This window comes from Fragaria vesca, linkage group LG6, assembly GCF_000184155.1.
Source record: "Fragaria vesca subsp. vesca linkage group LG6, FraVesHawaii_1.0, whole genome shotgun sequence".
Classification (NCBI taxonomy): Eukaryota; Viridiplantae; Streptophyta; class Magnoliopsida; order Rosales; family Rosaceae; genus Fragaria; species Fragaria vesca.
Window position 1 is genome coordinate 35959070 of NC_020496.1, and position 21706 is coordinate 35980775.

Consider the following 21706-nt stretch of genomic DNA (forward strand, 5'->3'; position numbering starts at 1 on the left):
AAATTTTTTCTTGATATTTTTCAATTTATAATCAAAAGAATAATATTATATTCGAACTCCAAATTTTCAATAAAACATCAATCGGCTAGAATTTAAAGAAAAAAAAATATTGAACATACATAATTTTTTCAAAGTTAAGAAACATGTAGAAGTACAATAGCATAAAAACTAAAGTTGATAAAAAAAAACCAAATGAATCGGTAAATAGTACATGTGATTACGACATTAGTCGAAATTCAGGTGATGAATTTTAGAGAAGAAGTTTTTATTTCTTTTCTTTTGATGTGTAGTAATAGTGGAGAAGAGTTAGGTCTTAGAGAATATGAGGTTTTTTTTTCCCCCTAATAATTGATAGATGTTTTTGTAATTATACATACCTATAAAATCTGATGTGAAATATAAAATAATAAGGGTGTATAATAGGGGTGTGTATTAAGATATTAGAGGTGTGTATTTAAAATTTATCGACAAGTAAACCTGTAAAACAAAGTATTAACAACTCTATGATTATTGATTAATAGTCAATAGTTTTGTTTGCATTTGCATTCGTTATTATCGAAAGGATAGGACGATAAAAAAGTTGGAAACCCTTTCAATCATTTGTTTAAAAATCATAACTATATAAGTGAGAAAGTGACAGAAATAAGAACATTGTTTTCAATCGCAACATGGTTGTCGTCTTCGTCTAAATTATACTGCTCACATATAAATTAGATTAGGAAACTCACAGTGGATGGTGGGTTGGGTATATATATCAAGTTGTAATGACCTCGTCTGGTTTGGAAATTAACCGTCACAGTCTCACTCTGCAGAAGCAAGAAACAAAGCAGCGAAAGAAAGAGAAAACAAGTACGTGGTATCTACCATATCTGATCAAAGTGGTCAGTTTCCTATTTTGGAATTCCGGCAGAACTAGGAACCTTACTCAAGAATGATCAAAACAGCCACCGCGGCTTTCCTAGCCATACTCACCTCCTTAACCTTCCTCCTCTTCCTCTATTCTCCGACGACCCCCAAATCCTCCTACCACTCCCTCTTCATCTCCGCTTCCCTCTCTTCCAACACCTCCATCTCCCGCCACCTCCATACCCTCACGCGCCGCCCCCACGTCGCCGGAACCCCGGCCAACGCCGAAGCCGCCACCTACGTCCTCTCCATCTTCACCTCCTCCAATCTCCGATCCCGCATCACCCCCTACCACGTGGCACTCACTTACCCTATCTCCCGCTCCCTAACCCTAACTCCTTCACCTTCTTCACCACCCGTCAACTTCGACCTCCAACAAGAAACCTACCCCGGCGACCCCTACGCTGACGTGGCAGCCGAGGTTGTCCCCACTTTTCACGCTTTTGCTAAGTCCGGGGACGTCGCCGGCGACGTGGTTTACGTCAACTACGGGAGGTTGGAGGACTACGAAACTCTTAACAAAATGGGGGTCAACGTTTCTGGTGCAGTTGTGTTGGCTAGGTACGTATGAGGAGATTTCGTTTTTTTGTTTTTTTTTTTTTTGTTGAGTGTGGTTGTTTCAAGCCTTGGTTAATAAGATTGTAGCTAGAATACATGCGGACTTAAAGTCTAAAACCTAAATAAGCATAAAGAGATAGAGCATCCTGATATAATTAGGAGATTTAGTTTTATGTTTATAATGGCAGACATATAACATAGTTTCCTGTCGCAGGTATGGGGAGATTTATAGGGGGAGCATAGTGCAGATTGCTTATGAGGAAGGAGCGGTTGGGGTTTTGGTGTATTCGGATCGGAAGGACTACGGCGGAGGCGGCGGAGGGAGGTGGTTTCCGGAGGAAAAGTGGCTGCCGTCGAGTGGGGTACAGGTGGGGACGGTTTATAATGGGTTAGGGGACCCGACTACGCCGGGGTGGGCGAGTACTGAAGAAGAGTGTGAGAGGCTTTCCGATGAGGAAATGGACCAGGGTGGGGATTTGCCTTTGATACCTTCACTGCCTATTTCTGGTGCTGATGGGGAGGCTATTTTGAGGGCCGTTGGAGGACAGGTGGCGAAGGATGATTGGCAGGGGAGTGGGAATGCCCCAACTTATAGGGTTGGTCCAGGTCCTGGGGCTGTGCATCTTAGTTACACTGTAAGTCTCAATGAATCCAGGTGAAGCATTTTCATGTGTTCCTCTGTAGTCTGTACTTTTGTTTGGTTTTGTTTTGAATGGGGTGTTCCTCTGTGCTTGGGCGCATTGTATGTTTATGAAGATATCATAACTGTAGTTTCTATCTGAGCAGTAATTCTGATGTTGGTTTTAGGGAAAGCAAGTCATAGAAAAAATTGAGAATGTGATTGGTGTCATAGAAGGTGAAGAAGAACCTGATAGGTAAGTTCGAGTTTTCAGCAAGTAAAATTCTGGCAGTTGAGAATAAGCAGCATCTATTAGTCTATTACTCTTAAGATGTCAGACAACAAGAATGAAAGAAACCCATTGTTAGTAGCCGAATGTATGCAGATTTGTCATTCTAGGTAATCACCGCGATGCTTGGACATTTGGAGCTGTTGACCCAAATAGTGGCACTGCAGCACTGCTAGAGGTAACATTGGACTTAAATTTTGTAGCATTATCGAGTTCGTGTTCAAACTCAGTACAAACTCCTTTTGATGTGTGATGCAGATTGCTCAAAGATTGGGGAAGCTACAGGAAAAAGGGTGGAAACCTCGACGCACGATTATCTTGTGCAATTGGGATGCTGAAGAATACGGCCTGGTCTCCCTCTCTTTCTCTGTCATTATTTTTATCTATATGTTTCTATGAGATTGTGAACTGAATAATGTGTGCAGATAGGATCAACTGAATGGGTAGAAGAAAACAGAAACATGCTAGCTTCGAGGGCTATTGCTTACTTGAATGTCGACAGTGCAGTACATGGGCAAGGGTTCCGGGCCTCAGCCACTCCACAGCTTGATGAACTTCTTAAGCAAGCTACTCAACAGGTATTGCTATTTGCTAAAAAGTGTAGCTAGATAGTAGATACACTGATATTACACCCCATCTCAATCATTTGAAATTTGATTTTGAAGGTCAAAGATCCCGATAACTCATCACAAACTCTCTACCAAGCATGGGTTGGTTCCGGCAGTTCTCCCACAGTAAGAAGTTGCTACAGAACTCTATAAACTGCTTGCTGTGTATACATTTCATTTCTGTTTAACCGATCAACTATTCAAGTCTTGTATTAGTTGCACAATACAAATGTTAGAAGATGTTTTTCATTTAATGGATTTATAAAAGCTGTATTTTTCATACAAAGATTGGCAGGTTGGGAAGTGGAAATTCTGATTTTGCAGCTTTTGTTCAATATATTGGAATTCCGTCAGCTGATATGACTTTCGGTAAAGGTAAACAACACATTGATGGGACTAAAGCTCTCAAGTTTCAACCATGATTTCCACTGAAAGAATAGGAAGAATGGCATACATAACCTAGCTACTTAGCATTATGATTTAGATACTTACAAATGATCATTCTCGAATTATAGGATACCCAGTATACCATTCCATGTATGATGACTTTGTATGGATGGAAAAATTTGGTGATCCTTCCTTTCATAGGCATGTTGCAGGTCTGCTTTATTCTTTTCTCCTTCTTCAATCTCCAATGAACTTCTTATACACCACTAAATAAATCCGACCACCATTAAGTTACAGTCTTACAATGCCAATGTAATATCAAGTTTCCCAACTGATTGTGTTTGTGGTGAAAACAGTGGCAAGTTTATGGGGTTTGGTAGCTCTTTGGCTAGCAGATGCAGAGTTTTTGCCTTTCGATTACACATCCTATGCGCTGGAGCTACAGGTTAGGCTACACTATCTTTCAATTAAGCACTGTTTGTTCTTTTGAAACAATAAAACTTGTTAGTTACATACAGTCAACCTGAATATATTTCTATGATATTGAATCCATAATTGACAGAAATACATGAAGAACTTGGAAGTTGAGATCTTAGATAAGAACATAAACCTAACTCCTCTGTTCAAGTCCATTGAGGAGCTTAAAGAAGCAGCCACAATCATAAACAACCAGCGAAGGGTATCAAAATATCGTATTTCTTATGAATAAAGGACATGTAATCTCAGGAATGTTCTAAAATGGAAGCATAACTGTACAGGAAATAGAACAACAAAACAATGTTTGGCCTGCAGTCTGGAAGAAAAATCGTTTTAAGGTGAGAGAGGTGAATGACAGACTAATGATGGCCGAGCGTGCGTTTACAGATCAAGATGGACTTTTTGGAAGGTCATGGTATAAGCATTTGGTATGTTTCTCATAAAGTTTCTACAGAAGTTTATCTTGTTTGTTCTCATTTGATTCTGGTTTCAACATCTTTCATAATAAGTTATTAGCTTAGATAAGCCTAAAGACCAATCTTGGAATGTGATTAGCAGTTTAGTACAACATGGACCAATTAGTAGTGTAATGCTTTTACAGATTTATGGCCCCTCAAGGAACGATGTCTATGGATCTGAATCATTCCCCGGCATAGATGAAGCCATTGTGAAGGCAAAGAGACTGAAGACAGCAGAGTCATGGAAATTCGTACAACATGAAGTTTGGAGAGTCGCTAGAGCTGTGAGACATGCAGCAAAAGTCATCAATGGTGAATTAACATGATGGCTATTGGCTAATTGCGGACTGAAATACCTTGCAGATCAATGTCAAATGATAACTTGTATAGGGTTTTATTCGGATATCTCCATGTTCTGCTAGTACAAAGAAACTTTCAGATTATTCATCGCACTATAGATTACCCCCTTCGTCGTTGTTGACGGTTCAGGCATCCTCAATTGACAATGCTCAGGCCAAACGGTGCCATACGATTCCAATTCAACCTAGGAGTCCACAGCTGGCTATATCATGACACTCCTGCAGAACAACACTATCCTCTTTTCCATGGCCGGCCTTGAGGCAAGACCAACTAGGCTGGTGTCTAGGGCCTCCCACAGTTATAGGGGCCTCTAGATTTGAAACTTTCATAAATATTTTCATTAAAACTCATTAATTGGTTTGCTTTTTAGCTTTTTTTACTATAGATTAAAAATATACATCAATTATCAGATTTTATCTCCAATTGCATATACTTCTTTCCATTTTTGTGAGTTCAATTTGACATTCAATTAACTTGTTAACATAAAAATGATAAACTTCTTTTCATTATGAATGTTTGGCTCTTGAATTTCAATTAATTGGTGGATAAAACTTTTCATGAAAACTAATTTTTAACTTTTAAATCTAGGGCCTCAACTAACACAGGCCAGCCCTGCTCTTTTCACCATCCAGTTATTTCTTTACGTCTTATCAGTCCCTACACCTTGCTGGGGGTCTCAGATCACTTATCATGGGGTCCAAAGCAGTAACACATTCAAAGTGTGATATCACAACAAATTATGAGCAATCTAGGACTGATCTGAATAAAGGTGATGTCACTCTTCCTAAATAAACAAAGAAGAAAAGTCTATATTGTAAAGTTTCCAACAAAGCTTTGTCAGACACCACAATAAGGCCAGAACTTTGTTATAAAACGCACTTGCTCAATCTCTGGAAACTTTGGCATGCATGAATCGTCAGCAGCCACTAGCCAGCACTCACCATAAAACTGGGTTTGGTTGAGATTGGGTAGGATCAAGTGTCACAAAGTTATCAACGGCTGTCTTTAGTCTAGTCTCAAAGCTTAAGCTTTTGTTTTCTTTGTTCTTGTTCCTGTTCCGAATAGCTGGAGAGGAGATATAGACTTGGGGTAGAATAAACATAGCCAGGGCATTTTCTGTGGCAGTGAGTGAAGAGAGAACGTTGGCCGTTTCGTTAGAGGCGTAAACATAGAAAAAGATTGAAGTAGAAAGACAGCCTAGTTTTTGTTATCTAGCTTCTTGTTGTTGTGGCTGTAGGCTTCCCCAGATTTGGATACAAGACAGAGAACCCAAAAAGGAAAGATTCACATCCCACAAGCTTATATAAAACAGGGATTGGGATTTGATCATTAAGGAAGAAGTTGTGGAACTTGAGTTGTTTGAAAAAGAAAAATGGAAGACTTTGTTGCTAGCAGTTGGGGAAGAGAGTTTGTAGCTGGAGGGTTTGGAGGCATTGCTGGTATAATCTCAGGGCACCCACTTGACACTATTAGAATCATGCAACAAAGTTCAAAAACAGGTTCTGCTATCAGCATTCTTCGCAATGTCGTCGCCACACAAGGCCCAACTGCCCTCTACAGAGGCATAACTGCCCCCTTGGCCTCCATCACATTTCAGGTTTCTATTTTTCGGATTCTTCTTTTTGCTTGGTTCAATATTTGGTGCAATTTAATCCCAGTTTTTGTGTTGAAATAATGAAATGTGTGAGTTTCCTCACAAAGTATCTGTTGATTGCAGAGTGCCATTGTTTTCCAGACATATGCTATTCTCTCTCGAGCTCTGGATCCATCATCGGTTTCTCCTAATGACCCTCCTTCTTACGAAGGTGTTGCTCTAGGAGGATTTGGGGTTGGTGCTGTGCAGAGTTTGATGATCAGCCCAGTAGAACTTGTGAAAATCCGTCTTCAGCTGCAAACCGGGACACAAAAAGGCCCCATAGATGTTGCCAAGAGCATAATGAAAGCAGAAGGGCTAAAAGGAATGTATAGAGGCTTAACCATCACCATGCTAAGGGATGCACCCGCTCATGCTTTCTACTTTTCTACTTATGAGTACATGAGAGAGCAGCTTCACCCGGGATGTAGAAAAACCGGCAAAGAGAACTTGCGAGCTACTTTGGTGGCTGGAGGACTAGCAGGAGTAGCTAGCTGGCTTAGTTGTTATCCCTTGGATGTTGTAAAAACAAGATTGCAGGCTCAATCAATGTCCCCTCTACCAAAATACACAGGAATTGTTGATTGCTTCAGGAAAAGTGTGAGGGAGGACGGGCACGGCGTGCTGTGGCGAGGACTAGGAACTGCGGTTTCTAGAGCGTTTCTTGTTAATGGGGTTATCTTTGCAGCTTATGAGCTTGCTTTGAAGTGCATAGGCAGCAGGGGAAGTGTGGTTCTAGCAGATAACGCAGTCTTGTAAAAACATTTGTTCTGCAAAATGAAGAGTTTCCACTGAGACCAAACAAAAGAAGGGTTCAACGCAGCCATTGTAAATATGTGATATATAGTAACAGCAGCAATGCGTACAGCCAGGAAAAAGGTATGATAGGCAATAACTCTTGCTGCACAACTCTGTTTATTTATGCCTAGAATGTACATTTTGAGCATGAAATGGATGCTTCAGTTGTATGGGGAAACTGTAAAGCTGTAAATTAGTAAAGGTGATTTATGTATCAAAAGATTCAAAACTGATACTATCATGGGCACAAAAACAATGACATAATCAATCGTACAGAACTACAGATCTCTAAAAATTATAACCAATATGACTAGTGAGGTCATTTTGCCTAGCCAAAACAAAGAACAAACGTGTGATTTCGGAACACCCCAAAACAAATCCCAACTCCCAAAGAAAATGGGCAGATAAGTGCCAAAACTTGTGTACACAAAACCCACCAAAAGCCTCAATCACATGAAAGCATCAGCACCCACCATCTTCTTGCCTCATCCAACCACTGAAGCTGGGTTTGGTTGTTTCTGTGAGTCACAAATCTTCCTTTGTTTGGTTAACACTAGGCTCAAAGCACCCAAGAGAGTTTTTATATGTATGTTAACTGCCACCTGTCGAGCATCAGATGGTCCACTTGACTGGCCCTCACTTCTTATAGGCAGCTGCACAGTCCCCACAAACTGGAGAAGCCGGTGGCTTTTGTTGCGGATCCGTTTGTGAAAGAGGAGAGAAAAGAGTTGATTTTGGGTGGAAGAAAGTTTGAGAATTTGCGTTGAGGAAACAGAGTGGAATAGGATTTTGGTATGTGAAGGAATATACAAAGAAAAAAACAAGAACGTTTTCTGGGTATATTCTTTTGCAGAAAGTGAAGATATTGAAGTAACAAGAAAGCTCACCCTTTTTACATCTCCTTATTGTTGTTTACATGGTTTTCGTTACAAAGAAGAAAACCCAGAAAGGAAATATCCAACTTCATTAGCCCTGTGTAGAATTTTACATACTTGAGTCTCTAAGTTGGTGGTGGAATTTGAGGTGATTGGTGAATGGGAAAATGGATTTCTGGCCGGAGTTTCTTGCAAACAGCTGGGGAAAAGAATTTGTGGCAGGAGGATTTGGAGGCATTGCTGGTATAGTATCTGGGTATCCACTTGACACTGTTAGAATTTTGCAGCAGAATTCCAAAGGTGGCTCTGCTTTTAACATTCTTCGCAATGTCATCTCCAAAGAAGGCCCTACTGCCCTTTACAGGGGCATGGGTGCTCCCTTGGCATCCATCACATTTCAGGTCTTCTATTGTTCCCAGTTCTGTTTGTTCTTTATGGTTTAACATGTAGGTTGCTTAATTTCATTTTAGCCTGGTCTTTTTGCTTCTTTCATTTGATCAAGAGGTTGATGCATTGTGGCATTTGATTCCTGCATTTGATTCCTGCATTTGCTAATATGGGGGCATGTAGAGGGTGAATAGTTAATCCAAGAAACATTATTTTCTTGGATGTTAGGAGGATCCAAATATAGGCTATTGCTTGTATTACCAGCTCACTTCATCTATCCCGTCCCCATACCCTTCATCTCCCGTAAACCAAATATGCAATATTTCCTATGTAACTTGTAAGGATATAGTGGCGTGCATATATCCTGAACCAAACAAAATCTGTTAAATCTGTTCTATCCTGAAAAATCTTCTTACAATGACTCACCTCCTAATAGCACTTGCGTGTTTAAGATGAAGTGTAGTGGGTTGGTGACTTGGTGGTGATGGTACGTTTTAGACAATTTTTATGGTCTTTTGGAAATGGTGGAAACTGCTTTTTGTTTGTCTTTTAGAAGTGTCACAATCTATAGGGATCATACATTGAACGATATAGATATCTTGCTTCCTTATGATGTATGCTTGCAGAAAAGCATCATGACAAACCTTACACTATTGCAGAGTACTGTTATGCATTGATCTTATGTTCAACAATTTTATATTGTGACACTCTTCTTTCACTGTTCCTACATAGAAGAAATGACGCCTTCCCAAGATGAAGTTCTTTTTTGTTCATAGATGAACTTATTATTGCTCATTTGCTCTCTTACATATTTTGTTCACCTATTCCATTCAGTTCCTTTCTCACAAAGCCTGTTAGTCAGTTGTGAGGCTCAGACTTGAGAGCCACGTGTTGGTGTTCTGAACAACGAGTCTTGTTTTGATGGTAATGAGTGATCTTAATTTCTGTTAGGCTATAGCTATAGAATTTTTTAGCAGCTCTGACATCAACAACAGTAGGAGACTTCTACCCCAAGCATAAAACCATATGTTTAAAAAATTTATGCAAATTGATCACATTTTGGTGTCCAATGTGTATGTATCCTCATGACATAGTACAAATTATTTCTGCATTGCAGAATGCTATGGTTTTCCAGTCATACGCCATTCTCTCTGGGGCTCTTGATCCATCAGTGTCCACTAAAGATCCTCCTTCTTACAAAGGTGTTGCTCTAGGAGGAGTTGGGGCAGGTGCTTTGCAGAGTCTAATCCTCTCCCCAGTAGAACTCGTAAAAATCCGGCTTCAACTGCAAACCAAAACCCAAAAAGGACCCAGAGAAGTTGCGAAAAGCATAATGAAAGCAGAAGGGTTAAGAGGATTATATAGAGGCCTCGGCATTACTATTCTCAGGGATGCACCAGCTCATGGTTTGTACTTTTGGACTTATGAGTATACGAGAGAGCAACTTCATCCTGGCTGTAGAAAATCCGGCGAAGAGAGCTTACAAACAATGTTGGTGGCAGGAGGGCTAGCAGGAGTAGCTAGCTGGATTTCTTGTTATCCGTTGGATGTGGTAAAAACCAGATTACAGGCTCAATCTTCATACCCTCCACCGAAATATACTGGCATAGTTGATTGCTTCAGGAAAAGTGTGAGAGCTGATGGTTACGCCGTGCTGTGGCGAGGACTTGGAACTGCGGTTTCTAGAGCCTTTCTGGTGAATGGGGCTATTTTTGCGGCCTATGAGATTGCTCTGAGGTGCCTTTTCAGCAATGGAAGCATTCCACAAGAGAATGCAATGCCTGCAGAGTGAAGGGTTTACTTGCAGCCAATTAAATTGGTATATAAACTCAGAAGCAAGAATATTGTATGATCGACCATTAATCTTGCTGCACAACCCGACTTACTTTGCCAAAAATGTAAATGTTCATATGAAATGGTAATTCCCAGAATCTGGTATTCTAGTAATTGATAGTAGCAATTTTTAACCCTACAGGATAGTGAGGATACTGAAATGATCAAATTCCCAGAATGGTCCAATTAAAATCCTCCAATTTATAGCATCTACTCTGCTGTTACTGTTTCTTTTTCCCAGAATCAAATGCAGTCAATAAGATCATATACGGGCCAAAGCAAATTGACCCTCCATGATTGCCTAGAAAACAGACCATATGCCGCGTGACAGAGAAAACAAATATATCCGATAGCTCCAGATTCAAACCATTCTCTTCTGTCCCCTGACCTGCAACTGGCATTTTCCATGATGCCCTAGACAAGCAAACAGTCTGACATTCCGAGCAATCTTACTTCAAAAAATCACGAAGCTCGAGATTCTTTTACCTCGCCATCCCCTGGCGCAGAAAAAAATCTTAACGCGTAACCAGTGTAAAACCATTCTTGCAGTCGGTAATAGCTGATGTTACCATGATGTCTACAAGACTTTCTCCCTTGGCATAGCAAATCCATCAGGGTTTGTATCCAAAAGAGGCCAAACTTAGCCCAAATCACCACAAGAAGCATAGAGACATCTAAAGTGTTACTAACTCACTGCCACCATGAAAATGTAGAGAAGGAAAATTGGAAACTAAACAATACAAGTAAAATTCCAACCTATATTTTGTTTCATGTTGACTTCTGTTTCATGTTAACTTCAACAAATGCTACAACCAAAGTCCAATCTTTTTACCAAAAAGTTGATAAGTTTACAGTGTAAAGGGCGATGCAGTAACATTTTGGTTGTTTAATCAGCCCTTCGAAATTAAGGGTACTACATTGTCATTCATGATGATGGCCTCACAATGTGAGCCATCACAGAAGAAACCTCAATGCATTCATCAACTACATCAGCTTCCAGTATCTAGGCACCAAAGAAATTGAAAGATAACTCGGAATCTCTGAAGATGAATCAACATTATTATTCTCATTCATATCAGTAGTTTGATCAAAACTTGGTACATTACAAACTCTTAAAGCTAAGGAGTTGAACATTAGACATAGACACTGATTCAAGTATACTCTATATAGTCTATACCATTTGACCATTGTACACAACACACGTAAACTTCAACAAGTTAACAACAAACAAGAAAGGAAGAGAGCTACATTACATGAATGATATTCCTAACAGCGCCATCAAACACCTCCACGCCCAAACTCTTCGATTCTGTCCTCACCGAGGCTCATACCCGCCATCAGACCCGCCAACCCGGAGCTCGTCTCCACCAGCACATCCGGGTCATTATAATTCCTCACAGCATCAACAATGCCTCTCACACGCTTATACGGATCCGCTACCCCGAAAACATCCGACCCGATAAACACTCCATCACATCCCAATTGCATAACCAGCCCCACGTCAGCCGGTGTCACAATCCCCCCGGAGGCGAATTGGACCACCGGCAGCCTCCCCATTTGCTTCGTCTGCGCCACCAGATCGTATGGCGCAGCAATGCTCTTGGAAAACGCGAAGACTTCATCATCGTCCATATTGTTCAGCATTCTTATCTGACTCATGATCGCCCGGACATTCCGGACGGTCCGGGCCACATTGCCCGACCCGGATAAATCTCCCTGGGTCCGAATAAGCGCGGCCCCTTCTCTGATCCGCCTCAGCGCGTCGCCGAGAGTCTCGGCGCCGCAGACGAAAGGGCACCGGAAATTATGCTTGTTGACGTAATGATCCTCGTCGGCGACGGCCAGGTACTCGCTCTCGTCGACATAGTCAACACCGATGGCTTCGAGGATCTGGGCCTCGACGAAATGGCCGACGCGGGATCTGGCCATGACGGGGATGGAGACGGCGCGTTTGATGGCCTTGACGAGGGAGGGATCGGGCATGCGGAGAATGCCGGCGGCGGCGCCGCGGGGGGAGGAGACGATGACGGAGCAGGCGCCGGCGTCCTCGGCGAGCTTGGCTTGATCGGGGTTGGTGACTTCGACGATGGCGCCGCCGCGGAGCATCTGGGCGAGGCCGACCTTGAGGCTGTAGGGATTCTTTTTCTTCGAGGCGTCGGCGACTGCGCCGCTGGTGTAGATGGTGACTGCACCGTCCTGAGACGCCATGGTTTGTGATTTGTGAAGATGGGTTGAGGATTGAGAGAGAGAATGAGAGGAGATTTGGGGAATTTTGGGGCGGAGAATTTTGGGGGGTTTGATTTTAAATTTGGGGAGGTGGTCAGGTGGGGGTGGTCTAGAGAAATCTAGAGTGTTTGAAGTTTCGGTGGGAGTTTCTGGAGTTGTTTGGCCGGTGGGTTAAGAAAATGGTGGAATTTTCGATTCCATTCTAAAACTTGCCAAGATGGAAGGCATCTTTGCATGGCGTGTCCCCTTGTTTTGGTGTGGGTACTTCCTTTATTATTTATTTTAATTTTATTTTATGCATTAGTATGTAAATTTTAGTGGATAAATTATTTTATCATCTCGGATTACTACGTGTAGTCGGTTAGTAAGTCTAAATTAATCTCTAACGAAAACTTCTAAAAAATCTAGCGAGATACCGGAAAGGTCGTCAAACACATCTCAATAAACTTTTTATTAACTTTTAATAAAATGTATAGGTAGTGAGCTTCTATGCATGTCTCTTGTTTTAGCATTTGGATCTCATCTCCAAATTTAACCCACAATGTCCAAAATTCATCTTTATTTTGCACTGATAGCTTACTTCTCTCATCATGACCAACAACTACCAGCAGCAACCGTTGATGGAACATAATAATAATGAGAAGAAAGAAAACATAACACTAGACATTACAATTTATGTCTTCTCTCATTGCAACCATGAGTTCTGTCGATGCAATGGCAGCACGACTTGCCTCCTTTTTGGTTTTGGCAGAGGGTAAGAAGAGGGTGGATTTGCGTCAATCTCAATGACAAGAGCTCTGCCAGGCTGAAGTTTTCTGGTATGGAAGTTGCTTACCTCTCGTCCATTCAAAAGTGCAGCCGTTTTTTGGCATGTTCAGGCATGACAATGGGAAACAGCCAGTTAAGGAGGTCGAAACAGGTCCTTTTCAGCTTTGTATACCCTTCTGATCGAGATAGGGTTTGGAAATGTGCGTCGTGGGGGTACAATTGTGCACTGATTGCCTTGTCTTATTATGATGTGTAGCCTTGGTGGAATCAGTGCACTTGGTGACAGTGTCTTATTACTTGATCATGTTGATTGGTGTTCCTCCGATTTTTAGATTGGTGCAAGTTATGACTATGATTGGATCTATGCTCGGATACTTCTAAGAGAATGACAAGAATAAAAAGAACAAGAAACTGAAGATTCGAGTCGAGATCGCCTTGAACTGCCCTATCCAACAAGGGATAGTGGTACTTGGTGGACGACACGGCAGAGTTTGTCTACATTTTTAACTACGACAAATGTTGTGGTCATTGTTCAACTTGTGATTTGGTGACTCATGTAAGATTGTCGTGTTAGGACCTCTCTTGGATGAAGAAGATGATGATGCTGAATGTAATGTGTTACGTGAGATGCCACCTCCTATGCCTCTGGAGGTAAGGCAAAAAAGATAAGGGGGATTTTCATATACACCTAATTTTAAAGATAATGAGGCCCTCTGCAAATGATGGGGCCTAATGTTTTAAGTACGTAGCAATCGTGGGCATATGGGTAGGACGAGTCAGAGTTTCGGTGTAGGATCAAACCCTTATTTTCCAAACACCTCTCCACAAGCAGATACTGAACGTGATCTTGAATCCATCTACACAGTTGCCTAAATCTCATCACCATGTTGTGCTGAGGGATTTGTCGAAAAGTAATCTAGCTGATGAGACCATTGCAGATAGGCACCACAATAGGAGAAGCATGTTCTCCAAAAAAAAAAACTTCGTCTTGTAGATGCTATGGCAACAATTCTGTGTGCTTCCGCATTGTAGATTCTAAGTACATGAACAATTTTGACATTATGCAGAACCTCTAGGCTATATAGAATGTCCTCATTGATAGCAACTTCAGCTAGATGCGTAGCTTGTAAGTTAGTATCAGAAATAGCTTCTAAGCAGTCTTATTCTACCACCACATTTGCAGCTTGTATGTGTGCAACACCTTCATACCATCTTTAATTTCCTGCAGTTCAGCTTGCTTTGCAGAAGGTACTGAAGTGAGAAGATATGCAAAGGCTACTTTGAATTTCCTTGTTCCATCCTGAAGCACAACTCCAGTTCCACCATGTGGAAGGAAACTTTCATCTACATTCAGTTTCTGATTTCCATTTGAAGCATGCGTCTATGAGGCTTATTTTCGACCATATACCTTCTTATTCGTTTTCCTTGCTTTACCAAACTCCTCGAGCCATGCTAACGAGCTCAACATCAACATATGAGAGGCTAGTAGAAATCACACCTTATATAGCAACCATATGACCATCATAAGTTTTTCAAAGAGACACTTTTGCGTATTGAAAGCATGATCTAGCATCCCTTCTCTAAAATCAATATTTCGCAGTAAGCTTCAGCCTGTATTTAAAGGCAAAACTTCAATTATATATGTCCACTGTGCTCAGACACTTACAGAAAGCATGAGAATTGTCTTTATATGAATGCAAACACAGCAGGCATCTAAGGTCACATACGTACCCTTTGGAGCATAGCTTTGCTCTTGTAGGTAACAAGTTGTTGCAAGCACGCCCAACACTAATCTTTACTTTACCTGGCACTTGAGCTTTCCCTATTTTGTCCCAAAGATGTTTGTATGGATTACCACAAGAGGAGGAACCTAGGAAATTATCAAGAACTGAGGCTCGAGCAATGTAATACGCGGTTTTCACGGAGTAGAAACCTTTTTTTTATCCAAAATCCAAACCAACTTTTCATTCATCTTCTATGAGGAATACAAAGTACTTGTTGTGCCACTGCAGGTGTAAAATTGACATGAATAGCAGCTGGTATTCATTCCCTAGGACACATGTGAAGGATGTAAATCAGGAAGGTAGACCAGAAGTCCTCATAAACTTATCAAGTGCATTTTCACCATCTGTCACCTCTTGGGGATTCATTCAAACTTGCCCCACCCAGTTGGAGCTTCTCGTTCAATTGTCGTGCTTGGATTTCACTAGGCTATACATGTAGAGTCAATTTTTTCTGTCAAAGATGGATTTTGACAGTTTTAGCAAAATTTCACTCAAACATAATTGTTTAAAAAAAATACTTTTTTTTTAATTAAATACATGGAGTATTTTGTTATAACCACAACAACTCTCTCTCTCTCTCTATACATATATATACATATATTATTTTTTTTTCTTCTTTTCTTTTTTTCTTTGATGCTCCTCTTTGTCAATATTCTTGGTTCTTTGAAAGCAATCATATCAACTCATTTAAAATTAATATTAATCACCTTGTAACCTCCATTCCGACATCTCAAACAAATTCACGACCTCTTCACATCCTCTGATCTGTAAATGGTGAAATATGTGTGTGGGGAAGGAGCTAATGAAGTGATTTTGATAATGGGTTTATGGATTTGGTGACAGAGAAATTTTTGTGAGGTTGAAAGTGGAAAAGCGAAGAGCTGGTCATGGTGATGGTGGTGGTTGAGAGGTTTTTGGGAAGGTTTGAGCCCAATTTCTCACAACAAAAGCCTCTGCATTTTGTTGAGGTTTGGAGTGAAAGATCTTTGATGGGTTTTGGGGAATGTTCCTTCCTTTTTTTCTGTTAGAGATGAATGAGAATGTGAGTGGATGGAATATTTGAGTTGCAAGAGATACAAGGATTATGGAAGAAAATAGTGTATGGGTTAATTGAGTTATGGACTTATGGGTATGAAGAAATAAAGAGACGAAAAAGAATGAGGGTGAGAAAGTAAAAAAAAAGACATGATACTTTGGCTTCGTCAAATTTGATATTGTCGTTTCAAATAGTCATCCATGTGGCAAATAACATCTTGGTTGGAGATGATTTCTTGCTGTTAATTCTAGTTGTTGAAGGTCCACGTAAGAAATAACTGTTTGGTTGTAGATGCTCTAATGGTTATGTCATGTTCGAGATGTGCCATCTTCTAAGACAAAAACCATGCTAATTGTTTAGAACATATATGACGTACCTCCAAACTAGTCATAACCATAGAGCAGTCTAACTAAATGAGAAATGAGTATTACTATTACCAACTTCTTAGAGAGCTTGGTCATTGTTGACTCAAACTTGAGTTGTTTAGTAGCCAACAAAATATTTAACTACATAACACAATTTTTACAAGACTTGAGGAATCATTCATTAGTCATAGACTCATAGACTACCACGTAATTTTGTGGTTCGAAACAACTTGATTGGTCATTGTGTTTTTAATTTGAAAGTGATTAGTCAATTTTTTATTCTCTTTATTTACGTATGTAGCATGTACCGATCAAACGCCGTGACGAGAGGCACTCGGCCATCTGCCGAATCCAAAATGCAAAATAAAGAGGCGTTTCCTAACCTTACAAACGGATTCCGGCCTACAAGTTTCCGCCTTGCCGAATACCTGGACAATTCAGTTCCATCGTTGTCCATCCCCAATTCCCCACACCTCCGGTTATACGTTCGTACTATTTTCAAAACTCAGCCGTTCGATCCCCCAACTCTGCTCTTATACCGCCACGTGTCCACCGCCAGTCGCATAATTTGAATGAGAACGTCAAGCGCGCAACAAATATATAACTCCGAAAAAGACCACACTATCCCCACCACGTGACAAAAAGGGCCCCAAACTCATTCAAACATTACAAACACGTAGGCCCCACCCTTGGGTCACGTGCCAAATACGCCCCCTCTCGCACGTACCACACCCCCTTTCTTCAAAAATTCAAAGGCCCTCTTCTTCTTTTCCTTTCCTCTGCTGTATCTTCGGCCATTGCAGTTTAGCTTCTGCAGTACACACCCGAAAAAAGAAGAGAGAGAGAAAAAAAAAAACTAGAAGGAGTGGAATAGAAGCTTCCAACTTTGGTTCATGTACTTTATGATTTGATATCTTTCTGTTAATTTCCGATCTGAGTTTTTAAATCGGAGGGGATTGGAGACTCGGGTCGGGTCGGGTCGGGTGGAGAGAGTGAGAGAGAGATAGAGAAATGAACGGGGTTGGGAGGCAGGGGCAGAGATCTGGTGCGCCGCACCACCAGCGCCAATACTCCGATAACTTCTTGGAGTCTTCGTCGAACGGACGCTGGCTTCAGTCCGCTGGTCTTCAACATCTTCAGTCCAATTCCAACTCATCTATCCCTCCTCCTTCTCAGGTCAGTTTTCTCTCCCTAAAATACCCCTAAATGGCTTTTCAAATTTGAATTTCGGTGCAGTGAAATGTGATGATTTTGGTATTGCAAATTTCAATTTAAGGATTGATCTCGCAGATCTGAGGGAACGTTTTTGTAATAAAGACGTGGTTTTTGTGATTGGATTGGATGCAGGACTATGGTTACTATGGTGGAGGAGGAGGAGGAGGAGGAGGGCAGGGTTCTAGAATGTATAGGAATGGGCAGAGAGGGTACAATGAGTACTACATGGAGCCATCCACGCCTCCCTATGATTCGAGGAGGAAGGACCGCGAGGACTCCCCCAGTGAGTTTAGTCCCGGGCTCCTGGATCTGCATTCGTTTGACACTGAGCTCATTCCTGACGTGGGTCACTCTTTCCCTTTTGATAAAGCTTGCGTTCTTTCTTTTGTTAGGTAATTAGGTTAGTAGCTTTTGTTTCCGGGTTTCAGGAGGGACTAGTGTAACTGTGTCTGTGTGCTCATGGGTCACATCATTGTGGGGTGATAAAATCTTTTCTTTATGAACTATGAGATCATCTGTGTAATCCAAGACTCTGACTGCACAATTGCATCGATGCTCTCAAACTTCCAAGTACAAAGGTTTAGTTCAGTTGCCGAGAGTATTTCCATTTCAGTTTCATTTACAACAAATGAATTTATCCGAATTTTCCAACTTCAATGTATTTTCGAATATGTATTCTTCTATGACTGTATTGTCTCAAAAATTCAAATTTCTCTACCCGAGTCATGGGGTTGTGCTGTACTGTGTCTCTTTATGTCGTGTGTATAGTTACTGTTTTGTTTTTACATTTTAGTCGCGAGTTCATTATGTATTATCAAGAGTTGCTTTTACAGTATAAGTAGACAGAAATGACCCTGCATGCATTGTCTATTTTTTCTTGCTAAGTTTATTTTGTTTTACATGTGTAGATTCCAGTCTCTGGAATGCATGATGTTGCCTCTCAATATTATCCTTCTCGGGGCAGAAGCTTTGATGATTCTGAACCCTATATTAACAACAAACAAGCAGAAAGGGCTCAGTTACCAGAAAACAACCTCCTGAAAAGTTTTGCAGCAGACAAAGAGAAATCCAGTTCTGTAGCAAAGATTAAAGTTGTGGTATGTTCCATCTAGTCCTTAATAAACTTTTAGGCTTTTATCCTGTCATCACGTTGAAACTTATGATTTCATGTTTTTAGCTGAAACAAATTACAATGCCCATTAGACTACCGGGCATTTTCTGGTTCAAGTTATGAATGGGCTTGATTTGGTTAAAAGAAAATGGTTGTACTTTCACATCTACCAGGCCTCTCAGAATTTCTTTTTGTTTTTCAACCAGTCTTTAAATTGTGTGAATGCAGGTGCGCAAGAGACCACTTAACAAAAAGGAGTTGGCAAAGAATGAGGAAGATATAATAGACACACTTTCCAACTCTGTAACAGTTCATGAGACCAAGCTCAAGGTAATTTCCATTTGATGGTATACAGCCTTCTAGAGAAAGATGTCTTATCTTGGCCAACAACCTGATAAAAGAAAATAGAGAAGTATATTTGTTGAAACTAGAGCCAGGTGAATATATATGATTCCCCTTCTTTTACTTCTTGTCAAAAGTAAATAACAGTCTATATACGGAAAATCAGAGGTATATAAAAAAAATTCATGCAACGTAGGTGCACTAGACATAAGAGAGGTAAATAAATGTCATTACATACCCATTCTTGCTGATAGTCTGATAATGTGTTGTGTAAATACTTGGCTTCCTTAATTTATTTTTGTGTACTTTTCTCTCGCAACAACCCTAGATTTTTCTTGTTCCCCTTCCCCTCGTTTGTCCTGTTTAGTCTGATGGTTAGCTCATGATTGTACTGAAAGTTCATATTTGGTTAAGAGGATTTTGTGTTTCTGAGCCATCACTATCTTCTGCAGGTTGACCTAACAGCATATGTGGAAAAACATGAGTTTGTTTTCGATGCAGTGCTGAATGAGGAAGTGTCTAATGATGAGGTATATATAAAAATCTTTGCATGTATTTGCATACGTACTGAAATTAAATTTGGAGTATAAACAACAATGTTGAGGTCAGGGGTTCAAACCTCACTGACATATGTAGGGTGAGTGAGTTATTTAATAAAAAGTTTTTAAATTTTTTTGGAGTATAAACAAGAATATGAAAACATGTACAAGAATGAGTGGTATTCAGAACCTTGGTCTTTAGTATGTGCAAGGTTACTTATCAACTGTTGTCATTCTATACTTGTAGGTATATCATGAGACTGTGGAGCCCATAGTTCCAATAATTTTTCAACGCACAAAGGCAACTTGTTTTGCATATGGACAAACAGGTTAGTGGCCTCCTCAAATCTATGTTCTCTTACAAACTTGCTTTCTGTATATCCCTTGTACAATTATAGCCTGTGGATTGCACATCTTTTTATTCGTTCAAAACTTGATCATTCTAATCCAGTTGGGTTCTTACCACAAAAACATGAAGTAGTTCTTGAGGACACATCTTGATGGACCTATTCTCGCCTTAAATTTTATCTGCTGAATTAAATTTGAGTAAAACTGAGTGAGGAAGATGAGTAAATTCAAGAATAAAATTGGCTTTTATTCCTAGACTAGGCATACTCAAAAGCCTGAATCACCAATATGTGCATTTTTTTTTTTCTCTTTTCATTTTAATGTTTAAGTCCTTAGTTGTTCACTTGTATTCAACCAGTGAAGGGTTTTGTCCCTGGTAATTTGATGTATTGATCTTGTGTTTGTTTGAGACATAGATATACCTATGTAGTTTTTACACAAAGTGTGTGTTTACAAAAATTTACCGTTACCTTTGGTTGACTGTTCAGGCAGTGGAAAAACTTATACCATGAAACCATTGCCTCTAAAAGCATCACGGGACATCTTGAGGTTGATGCACCATACTTACCGCAATCAGGGATTTCAGTTGTTTGTGAGCTTCTTTGAAATATATGGAGGACAACTTTTTGATCTCCTCAATGAGCGCAAGTAAGCTGGTGTATCCTTCTTCCAGTTAGTGTTTAGAGTTTAAGATTGCTTTGAAACTTGAAATATGAGACTAACAGTTCATATCCTGCAGAAAGCTTTGCATGAGAGAAGATGGTAAGAAACAAGTTTGTATTGTGGGTTTGGAAGAATATAGAGTGGCTGATGTAGAAACAATTAAAGAGTTCATTGAGAAAGGAAGTGCCACTAGAAGTACCGGTACAACTGGTGCAAATGAAGAATCCTCTCGTTCACATGCCATACTTCAGCTTGCTATCAAAAGAGCAGTTGATGGCAATGTATCAAAGCCTCCCCGTCTTGTTGGTAAACTCTCCTTTATAGATCTTGCTGGAAGTGAACGTGGTGCAGATACTACAGATAATGACAAACAAACGAGGTATAATTTCACCCTTCAATTTATTGTTCATAGAGAAAACGCAAGATTTGTTTTATGGTTAGATTGCACTACACCTTTGTGAGGGAATACTGCTTGTCCCCCACTGTAAGGACTTATAAAAAAGAATCCGAAGTCCAGAAATACTGCAGACATTCATAATCATTTCATAAATATCTAAGTTTCTAATCCCTGGCCACACCAAGGTTTAAATATTAAAGGGTCAACTTTTATATTCAGGCCTTAGGGGTAGCTCTTGGATTTTGGTATATTGTTTTGATCAAATGGAGCAAAATTCATGCAGGATGGCCACACCTGAAGCAGAATCTCTCTAGTGTGTATATGTGTGTGTGGTGTATATGTATAGGATATGAGACAGTTAAAGTACCAGCATAGCACTTGTCACTGTTAATTGTATTAGGCTTGGGATATCCGTACTTCTCCCACTTTACTATTTATGACAAGATGATGGAAATTTGTATTTTTCACATATCTCACAAGAGATGAAATGGTACTGTTGTTCTTAACAAAGACAAAGAAAAAGTACTGCATGATGTCGGATCCTATCACACATACGAGATCGCCAGTTGGGGAATTTATTCCTAAAGAAATTTTAAACAGTTAGCAATAATCTCTGACTTAGAATGTTAAATGTTGCACTGGCAGTTGTTAAGAGCCTAAATATACTGTTTCACGGCCTGTGTCTTTAAATTTACTTTCTAGATGCAGCTCTCTAGAAGCTAGG

General features: G+C 40.3%; 5 protein-coding genes across 5 annotated transcripts in view; 4 read left to right on the forward strand and 1 right to left on the reverse strand.

Annotated features, from left to right (window-relative positions):
- Positions 1-808: 808 nt before the first annotated feature.
- Positions 809-4970, forward strand: LOC101310819 (probable glutamate carboxypeptidase 2-like). Its single transcript, XM_004304457.1, has 13 exons — positions 809-1467; positions 1679-2099; positions 2272-2339; positions 2469-2550; positions 2631-2723; positions 2798-2950; positions 3038-3106; positions 3268-3355; positions 3496-3579; positions 3724-3812; positions 3930-4046; positions 4168-4272; positions 4446-4970. The coding sequence occupies exons 1-13, from the start codon at positions 932-934 to the stop codon at positions 4626-4628; spliced, it is 2088 nt and encodes a 695-aa protein (XP_004304505.1). The 5' UTR covers positions 809-931; the 3' UTR covers positions 4629-4970.
- Positions 4971-5632: 662 nt separating this feature from the next.
- On the forward strand, positions 5633-7302 carry LOC101311111 (mitochondrial arginine transporter BAC2-like). Its single transcript, XM_004304458.1, has 2 exons — positions 5633-6259; positions 6380-7302. Exons 1-2 carry the CDS (start codon positions 6035-6037, stop codon positions 7052-7054), a joined length of 900 nt encoding a protein of 299 aa, XP_004304506.1. The 5' UTR covers positions 5633-6034; the 3' UTR covers positions 7055-7302.
- Positions 7303-7603: 301 nt separating this feature from the next.
- On the forward strand, positions 7604-10224 carry LOC101311400 (mitochondrial arginine transporter BAC2-like). The gene is made up of 2 exons (XM_004304459.1): positions 7604-8369; positions 9473-10224. Exons 1-2 carry the CDS (start codon positions 8136-8138, stop codon positions 10145-10147), a joined length of 909 nt encoding a protein of 302 aa, XP_004304507.1. The 5' UTR covers positions 7604-8135; the 3' UTR covers positions 10148-10224.
- A 1011-nt stretch (positions 10225-11235) lies between these two features.
- On the reverse strand, positions 11236-12566 carry LOC101311692 (probable pyridoxal biosynthesis protein PDX1.2-like). The gene has a single exon (XM_004304460.1). The coding sequence runs from the start codon at positions 12394-12396 to the stop codon at positions 11467-11469; it is 930 nt and encodes a 309-aa protein (XP_004304508.1). The 5' UTR covers positions 12397-12566; the 3' UTR covers positions 11236-11466.
- A 4748-nt stretch (positions 12567-17314) lies between these two features.
- Positions 17315-21706, forward strand: part of LOC101311984 (kinesin-like protein KIF2A-like) — a 6156-nt gene continuing 1764 nt past the window's right edge. Inside the window, exons 1-8 of the mRNA XM_004304461.1 lie at positions 17315-17543; positions 17715-17924; positions 18491-18679; positions 18922-19023; positions 19488-19565; positions 19822-19903; positions 20411-20570; positions 20662-20964. Coding sequence (XP_004304509.1) covers positions 17379-17543; positions 17715-17924; positions 18491-18679; positions 18922-19023; positions 19488-19565; positions 19822-19903; positions 20411-20570; positions 20662-20964 — 1289 coding nt within the window. The 5' untranslated portion in view covers positions 17315-17378. The remainder of the gene's footprint in view (positions 17544-17714; positions 17925-18490; positions 18680-18921; positions 19024-19487; positions 19566-19821; positions 19904-20410; positions 20571-20661; positions 20965-21706) is intronic.

What these genes read in the sequence shown, in the direction of transcription:
- LOC101310819 (XM_004304457.1), top strand. Translation starts at nt 932, where the DNA reads ATGATCAAAACAGCCACCGCGGCTTTCCTAGCCATACTCACCTCCTTA. An exon ending in CTGTGCATCTTAGTTACACT is followed by an intron (nt 2,100 to 2,271) that starts GTAAGTCTCAAT and finishes TGTTGGTTTTAG; the next exon opens with GGAAAGCAAGTCATAGAAAA. An exon ending in ATGCTGAAGAATACGGCCTG is followed by an intron (nt 2,724 to 2,797) that starts GTCTCCCTCTCT and finishes TAATGTGTGCAG; the next exon opens with ATAGGATCAACTGAATGGGT.
- LOC101311400 (XM_004304459.1), top strand. Translation starts at nt 8,136, where the DNA reads ATGGATTTCTGGCCGGAGTTTCTTGCAAACAGCTGGGGAAAAGAATTT. An exon ending in TGGCATCCATCACATTTCAG is followed by an intron (nt 8,370 to 9,472) that starts GTCTTCTATTGT and finishes TCTGCATTGCAG; the next exon opens with AATGCTATGGTTTTCCAGTC.
- LOC101311111 (XM_004304458.1), top strand. Translation starts at nt 6,035, where the DNA reads ATGGAAGACTTTGTTGCTAGCAGTTGGGGAAGAGAGTTTGTAGCTGGA. An exon ending in TGGCCTCCATCACATTTCAG is followed by an intron (nt 6,260 to 6,379) that starts GTTTCTATTTTT and finishes TGTTGATTGCAG; the next exon opens with AGTGCCATTGTTTTCCAGAC.
- LOC101311692 (XM_004304460.1), bottom strand. Translation starts at nt 12,396, where the DNA reads ATGGCGTCTCAGGACGGTGCAGTCACCATCTACACCAGCGGCGCAGTC.